The sequence below is a fragment of the Vanellus vanellus genome, assembly GCF_965231255.1.
Source record: "Vanellus vanellus genome assembly, chromosome: 21".
Taxonomy (NCBI): Eukaryota; Metazoa; Chordata; class Aves; order Charadriiformes; family Charadriidae; genus Vanellus; species Vanellus vanellus.
In genome coordinates, this window is record NC_138926.1 from 6,592,646 (window position 1) to 6,603,506 (window position 10,861).

General features: G+C 65.6%; 2 protein-coding genes across 2 annotated transcripts; both read left to right on the top strand.

Moving 5' to 3' along the window:
- Nucleotides 1-188: 188 nt before the first annotated feature.
- On the top strand, nt 189-4,255 carry MFRP (membrane frizzled-related protein; the record flags this gene model as incomplete). The annotated part of the gene is made up of 12 exons (XM_082493903.1): nt 189-242; nt 347-458; nt 697-825; nt 1,449-1,692; nt 1,784-1,914; nt 2,072-2,197; nt 2,351-2,427; nt 2,567-2,715; nt 2,904-3,034; nt 3,548-3,682; nt 3,830-3,957; nt 4,031-4,255. The coding sequence occupies 12 exons, from the start codon at nt 189-191 to the stop codon at nt 4,253-4,255; spliced, it is 1,641 nt and encodes a 546-aa protein (XP_082350029.1).
- A 2,249-nt stretch (nt 4,256-6,504) lies between these two features.
- C1QTNF5 (C1q and TNF related 5) lies at nt 6,505-9,323 on the top strand. Its single transcript, XM_082493874.1, has 3 exons — nt 6,505-6,557; nt 7,477-7,709; nt 8,299-9,323. The coding sequence occupies exons 2-3, from the start codon at nt 7,496-7,498 to the stop codon at nt 8,814-8,816; spliced, it is 732 nt and encodes a 243-aa protein (XP_082350000.1). The 5' UTR covers nt 6,505-6,557; nt 7,477-7,495; the 3' UTR covers nt 8,817-9,323.
- The last annotated feature ends 1,538 nt before the right edge of the window (nt 9,324-10,861 follow it).

The following is a 10,861-nucleotide window of genomic DNA, read 5'->3' on the forward strand; positions in this document are numbered from 1 at the left end:
GTGGCACGCATAGGCAGTCGGTGCTGCCACCGCCTCTGCCCCGGTGCGTGGAGCAGAGGTCCCCACGCCGCCCCGGGGCCGATGGGGGCGGCTGGGGAGGAACGGGTGGTGGGGCAGGCACCTGTGCCGGGGGGCAGAGCACGCTGGGGAGGCTTTTAGCCAGGCTGCACTGGGAATCGCCCGCTGCCATGAAAGACTTCACTGAAATCACGCTTTGCCCCGAGGCTCTGGACCACAGCAAGGTAGGGCTGGGGATGGGGGTGCTGCCTGGAGGGTTCCTGCCTGGCCATCTGTGGGTCCCTGCAGCATGGGACCCGCGGTGCCACCCACGCCTGCTCTCCTGCAGACCGAGTTCTGCAACCCTGTCTTTGAGGGTGAGGAGCCCCAGGCAGCGCCAAATGCCAAGCACCCGCCAGAGGAGGATGGGACCAGCCCTGCATTGCCCCGGGACAGCCTCGGTACCCACCTGGGGGTTTGTACACATGCCCCTGTCTATGGGGCCGCCAGGAGCAGCCATGGGTCTGGGATCGGGGTGGTTGGGCAAGCTCCCCACAGGGCTTTGGGGCCATCTGGGTGACCCACTAACACCCTGGGGACAAGAGGTCGGGATATGCCCAGCCAGGGCTCAGCCGGCCGCGCAGGAAGGTGGCAGGGTGGGGGCATGGCTAGCAGCACCCTGGCTCTGCCCTCCCACAGGTCGGCAGCTCTGGGGCCAGGCAGGCTGGCGGTACCACGCTGACTGCAAGTTCACCTGGCTCTGCGTGGCTCTGATGAGTGCCATCCTCCTCTTCCTCATCGCCCTCCTGCTGGGCATCGTCATCCACCGTGAGTGCCTGAGCAGGGAGGGCTGGGGAACCGGGCTGTGGCTGTGACCGTGGCGGGTGGGACACAGAACGGGCTCAGAGGCAGAGAGGGCCACAGCGGGGACATCCACCCTACACAGGACCTCACAGGGTCTGCCTGTCGTGGGGAGAGAGCGCCCCCGTGCTTAGGAGCAAGGGGGATCTCCACCTCCCTGGGATCTGGCAAGGTCACTGGGTCCTATGAGAGCTGTGTGGGATCCCCCGGGACCTGCACACGTGTGGGGTAGGGTGGGAGCACAGGACATGGGGCTGGGTGGGCTTCCTAAGCCCCTGCCCTGCACTGCAGCATTTCTCCCTGCTGGGGCTGAGCTGTCCCTGCTCTTCCCTGGGCGCAGAGCTGACGTCCCCGCAGCCACCTAGCACCCCAGCTACAGCCCTGCCTGCCCACAGCACCGGCTCCACCACCGTAGCACCCACCCGAAGGGCCCCCCTGGCTCCCAAAACAGCTACCACCCCAACCCAGAGCTGGCTGCCCACAGCCGGCACGCCAGCACCGCCAGCACCGGGTAAGTCCCGCGTGGGGCGGTGTGCAGGGTGGCGGTGCCCTGCAGCACTACCTCATGCCCACGCTGTTGCCCTGTGCAGCCTGTGGTGGAACCCTGCAGGGCCCTGAGGGCTCCTTCAGCTCTCCCAACTACCCTGGCCCCTACCCACCCGACACACTCTGCATCTGGCGCATTGAGGTGGGCCCTGGCCTCGCCATCCAGCTGAAGATGGAGACCTTCAGCGTGGAGGGCACTGCCTCCTGCCTCTTCGACCGTGTGGAGCTCTACGAGGAGCAGGGGGCCGGCAGCACGGATCCTGCCCCGGATAGGGTGGGCCCAACCAGGTAGGGCCCCTCGCACCCAGGGAGCATGGCAGTGCGGGGGGGAGACAGCATCTCCCAGGGTGAGCAGTGTTGCCCCTTGTTGTGCCCCCAGGTTTTGCGGCAACGTGGTCCCCCCAACCTTCAACACCAACTCCAATCACCTGCGTGTCATCTTCGTCTCCGACAGCAGCGTGGGTGCCCCAGGCTTCAGCGCCCGCTACCGCGCCGTGGCTCCCAGCGAGAGTGAGTACCCCTGCCCCCGGGCACTGCCAGGACTCCTCGCTGTGGGCAGGCAGTGGGTAGCACCGGATGCTCTCCCATAATGCCCAGGGCACCAGGGCAGGGGAGGATGCCCCATGGGACACCACTGCCAGCCTGGCCATCTCTGCCTGCACTGCAGAGAGCTGTGCCTGGGACGAGCACTTGTGTGATCAGGGGCTCTGCCTCCACCTGGGCTTCGTCTGTGACGGCTTCCATGACTGCGTGGACAAGAGTGATGAGGCCAACTGCAGTCTGAAACACAAAGGTGGGCCAGCCCCCCGCCTGCAGCCCACAGCCTCCAGGGCACCCAGCCAGAGGGCATGGCGATGGGCAGTGGGAGGCAGGGGCGGGGGAGTGGGGACACAGGGTGAAGGGAGACGGGCAGGGGGTAAAGCTGCATGTGTGTGTGTCCCTCTAGAGTGTGGAGGGCCACTGACCGCCTTGGAGGGGCACTTCTCCACCCCAAGCCATCCTCAGCCATACCCGCACCAGCAGGTGAGAGAAGGGATGCCAGCGGGATGGGGGCAGGAGGAGGGTGAGGGCAGGCAGGGAGGAAGGCAACCTCCCACCGGGGAGAGCTGTGGGTGCCCCTGCCTGGCTTCATGGGTGTCGCCGGCTGCCCCCTGCCCTGCAGCTGTGCCTCTGGCAGATCTCAGTGCCCGTGGGCCACGTCATCGACCTGCACTTCCACAACTTCAGCCTGGAGTCACATGAGGACTGCAGCTTTGACTTCGTGGAGGTGCACGACAGCGCGGGCACAGGGGCCGCCAGCCTCATGGGCAGGTACAGACACACCCCTGATATCTCCGGCCCTGCTGCACTGGGTGCACTGGGCTCCTGTGGCTCAGCTGCGGAAACTGAGGCACAGGGTAGGCTGGGGAGGACAAGCCACCAGAGGACAGGGTTTCGGGAGGTGCTGGTCAGCCCCGCTGCCCACCCTGACCCCATCCCTCACCCCACGACCCCGGCAGGTTCTGCGGCCACCAGCTGCCACCCATTCTGACCTCCTCACGCCATGTCATGACCATCCTCTTCGTGGCGGACGAGGGAGTAGCCGACGATGGGTTCTTCGCCACTTACCAAGCCCGCAATGCCACAGAGAGTAGGTAGCCAAGCAGGGGCACAGGCTGCCCAGAGGGGCTGTGCAGTCATCATCCTTGGGGAGTTTCAAGGCCGGACTGGATAAAGCCCTGGGAAAAACTGCTCTCACCGCATAGCTGACCCTGCTGGGAGCAGGAGGTTGGGCTACAGGCCCCTGGGGTCCCTTCTCACCTGAATTACCCTATAACCCTATTGATCCTAGCCATGGGGATGTGGCCTGCAAGGGCTCACCTGCACAGAGGCACAATCCATCACCTGAGGGCTGCCCCCAAATAATCCAGGGAATTTGGGATCCCCGTAAACTGGGCCAGCGATGGTCACCTATCAGCCATGGCTGCCAGATGGCAGTGCTCTGCAACCACTCACCTGGATGTCCCCTGGCCAGTGACCAAGGAGAGCAGAGACAGGGGTGGTCAGTATGGGAACAGGCTGACTCCCAGCAAGGAGGCCTGCTCTCTGCCTGTACCCATACCCAAGCCCATGCCCTGCCGCGCTGTCCTCTCTCATCTTACAGAGACCTGCAGCCCTGCGGAGTTCTCCTGTGGAAATGGCGAGTGCCGGGCGCTGGAGTCTGTGTGTGATGGCTGGCACGACTGCCCCGATGGCACAGACGAGCTGAACTGCACTGGGGTCTCCTACCCAGCCTTCGGTGAGTGCCCCCCCAAGTGCTCCACTCAGCCCCCCTGAGCCCCCTAGCCCAGGAGACATGCTGGCAGCTGCCCCATGGCTAACATCTGCCTGAGGCACCTGGGTATCACTGCTGCTATAAGAAGTGAAGCTCCTCACCCTGTGGCAGGGTCTGTCTGTGAACCTGTGGAAGTGGAGATGTGCCTGGGGCTGGGCTACAATGCCACCTCCTTCCCCAACATCTGGCTGGCTATCCCGGACCAGGAGGGAGCTGCCGAGGTGCTGCAGGACTACCAGGTGGGCTGCGCAGGGGCTGCACAGGGGTCTGCCCTCACCACACTGTGCCACACTCACTGCCACTCTCCTGCAGACGCTGATGGAGCTCGCCTGCTACCAGCACCTTCGCCTTCTCATCTGCAGCCTTTTCGTGCCCAAGTGCACCCCAGATGGTGGTGTCCTGCAGCCATGCCGTGCCGTGTGCCTGGCTGCTGAGCTGCGCTGCCAGCAGTCTCTCAGCCTTCTTGGCATCCTCTGGCCCATCAACTGCAACATCCTGCCCGACTCCAATGACCCTGTAGAGTGCTTCCAGCCCTGACCGGGCAAGAGAAGAGGAGCAGGGGCTGAAGCAGCCTGCCCAGAGCCACCCACTGCCCCAGATATCCCTCCCATCCTCCTCCTGTTTCAAATACTCAGCTGCTGGGTGGCCCCCAGCAGCAGCACCCCATTGCCTGGCTCCTCGCCTGCCCTGGGGTCAGCCCCTCTGCTCAGCGCTCTGCTCTGAGCCAAGACGCCATGGGCTTGCCCTCAGGACCAAGCTCCTGGAGACCAGGTGCCCCTTCCCAGCCTTGCTACAGGGAAAGGCCTGTGCTGGAGGAGCTGTGCCCACAGGTTGGAGCTGTGCTGGGGACACCATGCCAAGTCCCCCTGCCAAGCAGCAGGACGGTGGCAAGAGGGTTGGGCAATGCCTCCCCATCCTCAGCCAACCCCAGGGATACTGGCCAGAGCTGTGTGTGGTTCCCAGCCCACTTCTCTCTTTCAGCCTCTCCAGGCTGTGCGCAGCCTCTTTCCTGCAGCCCTCAGGCAGGTGCTAGCCTAGCAGGGGAAGAGTTAATGCTCTCCAAATGGAGCAAGACTGGGCCCTGGTGTGCCAGCCTGCAGAGACAAGAAGAGCCCAGGGCTGCCCATGTCCCGCAGCCCCAAAGCCAGCAGAATAAACAGCGTGAGCAGCTGACAAACCCGATGGAGCAGGTGGCTCATTTGGGGAGGGTCTGTGTGCGGGTGCTGCCAGATCTGAGGGGAAACTGAGTCATGGAGCCAAGGGAGGGAAGCCAGGGCTGGGCTGGGGAGTTTGAGCAGGAATGGAGCGACACAGCGGAGACTGCCTGGCTGCAAGGGGGAACGGTCTGCTGGCTGTGCCCTTGGTGGGCTGGGGGGCTTGCAGGACCCCAGGGAAATGGATGCGTGTCAGAGGCTGTCAGGCTGGTGCCCCCATGGTGCAGGGAGGGGATCCTGCCCCAGCAAGGGGGGTGTGCTCCTGCTGGCTTAACTGTCTGAGCTGGCCATGCTGGCTTCAGGCCATCCTGATGGCCACAGGCCTGGCAACACCCCACGGCCACAAACCAGCTCCCAGCTGGCCAAAAACAACAGCCCCTTCACACCTTGGGAGAGAGGAGCCAGGCAGCTCCCTGCCAGCACCCAGCCTGGCCCCGGGCATCTGGGGCAGGAAGGCTCAGCCAGCAGTGTCACACGCACCGCTGCAGGCACCAGCATGGGGAGGAGAGAGCCAGCAGTGCCAGCATGCTTCCCTCTGCCCTCACCTGCCCTGAGCGCGTGGGAAAGTCCTCTGCCCAGCTGGGGTTACTGGGAGCAGGACCTGCTCGGGTCAGCACCACTCTGCCCTTGCAGCCAGCACAGCACTGCTGTTCCCGCACTGCTGCTCTTGCTCAGGCGGCTCGAGCCCACCCGGCTCCTTCGCTCCCTGCACCATCCCAGCTGCTGCAGGCTGGCTGCTGGGCACGGGGACTCCCCCCAGACACAGGACCGCCCCACCGCTTGGCATCTGATGGTGTCCCTTGGATGCACTTGGTGCTGGAACGAGCTAAAGGCAAGCTGGGAGTGCCTTCGAAAGTCCGGCACAGTCCCAGCTTTGCCTCGTGCCCTGCGGTCCCCTAGGGCTAGCCCTGCTTTCTGGCATGGCCGCAGTGCTGCTCTGCCTGCGCTTCTGCCTGCACTTCCACCTGCCTGCTGCTGCCTGGAAGGTCCCTGCCTGCTCAGCCGCGCGAGCTGCCGCCGGGCCCTACGCCGGCACACCCCGGCTGGGTCCCGCAGCTCCCTGCGGGTGGTCCCAGGGCTGGCACTGCCAGTCCCCCTTGCCTCAGCCCTGCTGCCATAGGCAGCCCTGAGGCTGCCAGTCAGGGGACCCACACACCCCGAGGGCTCCCTCTTCCTTCTCCCGCTCCAACCCTGCCTGTCCTTGCTGGGTTTCCTTCCCTTGGCCTTTCTGTTGTTCCACGTCCACTCTGCTGCCTGTTTTCTCTCGTTTCCCCGCCCTCCGTCCTGCTGCCCGGGTGCCCAGATGTGTTCAGCCGAGGTGGTTTGCAACCCCTTCCTCTTCTCCCTTTGCCAGGCTGTTTGCCTTACTCTCCCTTCCCCCTTGCTTACAGTACTTCAGACACCATGGGATTATTTTTCTTTTTCCCCTTGTCTTGTAGCTTTTGGCTCCCAAGGCCCTTGATTTCCTTTGGAGTTTGGGAGGAGAGACGTGAGGAGGAGGGGGGGTGGGGGGTGGAGAGGCTGCCTTTCCTAGGGCCTTCGTCAGAGCGAAGCGGTCAGGAAGAGCCGCAGCCCTTCCACGCCGGAGAGCAGCGAGGCGCTGGGGCAGGAGCCATAGGATCGCAGTGAGTGGGGCTACCCAGCTCCGTCCACCCCGTGCCGGGGGGAGACGGGACTCGATGGGGTCCTGGCTCCGGCGCCTGGGCGGAGGAGAGACACTTTTCTCCTCCTTTTCCTCTTTGTTGCAGCCGTTGCGTCCAGGAGGGGGAAGAGAGCAGCTTTCCCCGGGCAAGGCCACAGGGAGGGGGCGAGTGCCGGCCGTGGGGCTCTGCTCTCACTGCGTTGGTGTGGGAAGGGCTGGGGGCATCCCGGGCGGCAGGGTGGTCCCCGGCACTGGGGTGGTCCAGCACAGGCAGGGATGCTGCAGCCCCAGACAGCTGTGCCCCAGGGAGCCGGCCGGGCGTGGAGCAGAGCTGCCGGCAGCAGGGATGCTGCCAAGGGCTGGGCCGCGACGCAGCCCCACGCTCCCCAAGCTGCCGTCCCGCCACGCACCACCCGGATGCAACAACCCCACCCCACGCACGCATGTCTTGCAGCTCACCTGCTGCCCTCCAGCTGACACCCCAACAGTCCCCCGCCGGCACCTCCATGCACACCCATAGCCGGACACACCGCCGATGTGGCAGCTCCCATCCCAAACAACCCCCAACCGTGCACACAGAGCTCCTGCCTCCCGCACATGCCACAGCTCCCTCCCCAGCTCCCTGGCCCTGGCACCTCCGTGAGCTGTCCCGTGGAGGAGCATGCTGGTGGGCTGTGGGACCGTGCGGTGGCACAGCCAGTGATGGGGATGCTGTGGCAGGTGCAGCCAGCGGTCAGCCTTGCCATGTGGAGCTGACAAAATGGCAGGGGGGAAAGAAGGGAGGAACAGTCCCCTGCCACCCACCCGCCCCACACCCACTCCCTGCTGGGCACTGCAAACCTGTTTGCCAGCCCTCTTCACTGAGGTCCCCAGAGCCATTACCCCTCTCTGCCCCCTTCCAGCCCCTCCACGGCAGACAAGATGAAGCAGCTCTTCTTCCTCTTCCTCCTCGGGCTCATCGCCAGCTCCTTGCAGATTGAAGACAACAAGATCCCTGGGCTGTGCTCAGGGCAGCCGGGCATCCCGGGGACCCCAGGCCTGCATGGGGGCCAGGGTCTGCCAGGCAGAGACGGACGAGACGGCCGGGATGGGGCGATGGGGATGCCAGGGGAGAAGGGCGAGATGGGCCCACCTGGTAAGAAAGGAGATGTCCTGGCCGGGAAGGGGGACCTGCTCTGCCCTGCCTGTGGGGAATGCCCTCATTCCAGGGAGTTAGTCCTGGATGCTGGCAAAGCCCCCCATTGCCAAACCGAGAGCAAATCCTGCAAAAGTGCCCCTTTCGTGCCATCACTGCCCCTCCAGTCCTGCCTGTGGTGACCCTGTGGTCCTGCAACAGGCGGCAGCTCCCAGTCCCCGGCAAAGCTGCATTTCTCCCCATCCTCACTGCCATCCCTACCTTCCACCCCTGCTTTAGGAGTGCCCACCTAGCTGTTCCATTGATACGGTTGCATCATCCCCACCCTGGCTCCTGGGCTGGGGTTTCTCCCATCCTGTGGGGGTTTCTCCAACTCTCTGTTCCTGCTGTGCCTGCTTATGCATTTAGTCCCCCCGTCTTGCGCTGCTTCCCCAGGCAGAGCACTGGCCACAGTGGGTATTCACTACAAGCATCTTGTAACTTCGGTGGAATTGAGGCTGGGTGGGGGTCTAGAGGAGCTGAGATGGCGGGAGGGCGTGCGGGTGGCAGTGGCTTAGAGGTAACCCTGTCCCCCTCCCGCCTGCCCCAGGAGCGCCCGGTCCCCGCGGGGAGGTGGGCAGCCCCGGCGTGGATGGCATGCATGGCGAGAAAGGGGCACAGGGCGAGTGCGCGGTGGCCCCCCGCTCAGCCTTCAGCGCCAAGCGCTCTGAGTCGCGCAGCCCACCGCTGGCTGACCAGCCCATCCGCTTCGATGTGGTGCTCATCAACGAGCAGGGCCACTACGACCCAGCCACGGGCAAGTTCACCTGCGAGGTGCCTGGCCTCTACTACTTTGCTGTCCACGCGACTGTCTACCGTGCCAGCCTCCAGTTCGACATCATGAAGAATGGCCAGTCCATTGCCTCCTTCTTCCAGTACTATGGGAACTGGCCCAAGCCCACCTCACTCTCAGGGGGGGCCCTTGTCCGCCTGGAGCCCGAGGATGAGGTGTGGGTGCAGGTGGGCGTGGGGGACTACATCGGCTTCTACGCCAGTGTCAAGACAGACAGCACCTTCACCGGCTTCCTCGTCTACTCCTACTGGCAAAACTCCGCCGTCTTCGCCTGAGCCTGCCCTCGGCTGCGGTCGGGACCAGGGCACGTGTCCCTTCCCAGCCACCGGCGCCCCCGGGGAGGGCAGTGCTGGGGTCCGGCTGCGTGGGAGCCGGGACACGGGGACCCCTGCCCCACTCCTCTGCTGCTGCCCAGCACAGGGCAGGAATACGGCCCCTCTGCCGGCCCGGGGGTGACAGGGAGCATCCCTTCAGCAGCGCTGTGTAAGAGCTAAGTATTATCTCTGGCACCTGGCTGCGGGGCAAGATGCCCGCGCTGGGGAGCCGCAATAACCTGGTTGTCTTATGTTACTCGCCATAGCCGCCTCGGCACGCAGCACAGCCGCGCGGGCACTGCACGGTGCCCCGGCCCGTGCTGCCAGCTTCTCCCCGCACGCAGAGCTCGCCCAGGCCGCCTGGCCGCTGGCACGGCGAGGGGCCCTTCTCGCCCCGGTCCTGGCATGCCTCAGGGCTAGCAGTCACCCCCCCGCTGCCCGCCCTCCGGCCGCCCCGGCGCCTCCCTTTCCTCCCTCCCCCTCAATAAAGGGCTCCTCAGCCACGCGTGTGCCTGCTGCCTGTGTGTCTCCTCGGGGGGCTGGCACCCCGCTGGGGGGCTGCGCCCGACGGGCGGGGCTGCGTGGGCGCCGGGGACAGAGAGGGGGGCCGGCGGTGCCCGGGGGGCCGCCCCCCCCCGCAGCAGGGCCAGCGGGAGCCACTAGATGGAGGCATCGGCGAGGGGACACGCCGTTGAGACAGTCCCCCGTGCGCCCCCCCCCCGCCCCCCCGCAAAGGCTCCGCTTCCCCCCCGGTGTCCCGGCTCCCTGCGGCGCCCCGCTGGGCACGAGGGTCCCGTTGCCTCGAGGGCCACCCCGGTGGGGGCGGGCTGGCCCGGGGCGGGGCGGGGGCCCCGGCCCGGCACGGGGGGGCGAAGGCGGGGTGGGGGTTGCGCTGGCCCCAGGCTCCCGGGACGGGGCTTGCGGGGCCCCCTTCCTGCCTGCCCCCCTGCCAGCCCCGCGCTCCAGTGTGAACGCGGTGACCCGCCGCTGGGAAAGGTCCCTATTTTTAGCAGGGGAATGAAGAGCTTCCACATTCCTGCCCAAAATAGGTCCCTGCGGGGACCAGTCAGGGAGGGGGCTTTTTGGCCGGCGGCCGGACTCCTTACTGGGCCCTGCTGCCGGAGCGGGCTGGGGACGGTGCTCTGCCCGGCCGTGGGGTGGCAGCTCTTCTCCCGGCCATGCCAGCAGGACCTTGCAGGCGCCCACCATCCTGGGACCCCCCTTACACTGCCGGGCAGCCACCTCTCCTCTGGCCTGGGTCCCCTGCTGCCCCCCAGGACGTGCTGCACGGAGCCTCCAGGACTATGGCTATGCCCATCCGGGATGAGCAAACCCTGCGGGAGCTGGGGCAGGCTGGCAGCAGCCCTGGGGCCAGCCTGTGTGCTCCTGTGGAGGGCCAGTGCCGCCCCCAAAGGGGGCTACCCACAGCTCCCCATCCTGGGCCTGGGGGCCATGCAGGGGCCTGGTGCCAAGGGCATGTCACTGCAACCAGCCTCGCTGTGTGGGACTGGGGGGGATGCACAGTCCGGCAATGCTGAGGGCCACCCCCAACCCATAGGGGCCTGTGGAGGTGCCGGCACCAGGGGCAAAGCCTCGCTCCCCTGGGGTGCAGAGGGGCTTTGCTAGCCGTCTTGCAGGCTCCTCTTCCCAGCCCCAGCCGCAGGATTGGGTTGCAGCGGAAGCATCTGTTTGGGTTGATGATGGCCTTTTCTGTAAGCAGAGCTGCCCAGGAGCAAACAATGCCGCAGAGCAGATCGATGGCCGGTGCTGTCTATTCTGGGAGGAGGAAAATGACTTTTCTTGCGACGAGGCCAGGGGAGGTGTGTGGGGGCAGGGAGCATCCTGTCATCCCTGTCACAATGTGGGGGAGCACAGCTAACCGAGGCAGCCATAGACAGGGCGATTGGTATAGCAGTTTCTAGGCTCTGCTTTTTTTGAGATGCTCTTGGTCTTCTGAACACTTTGGGATCATTGGGGGACTGCTGGGAACCCTCTGAGGAACATGG

Bases quoted from the DNA above. Each gene is read 5' to 3' on its own strand.
- C1QTNF5 (XM_082493874.1), top strand. From the start codon at position 7,496: ATGAAGCAGCTCTTCTTCCTCTTCCTCCTCGGGCTCATCGCCAGCTCC. The intron at 7,710-8,298 runs GTAAGAAAGGAG...CGCCTGCCCCAG, and splicing joins GGGCGAGATGGGCCCACCTG to GAGCGCCCGGTCCCCGCGGG.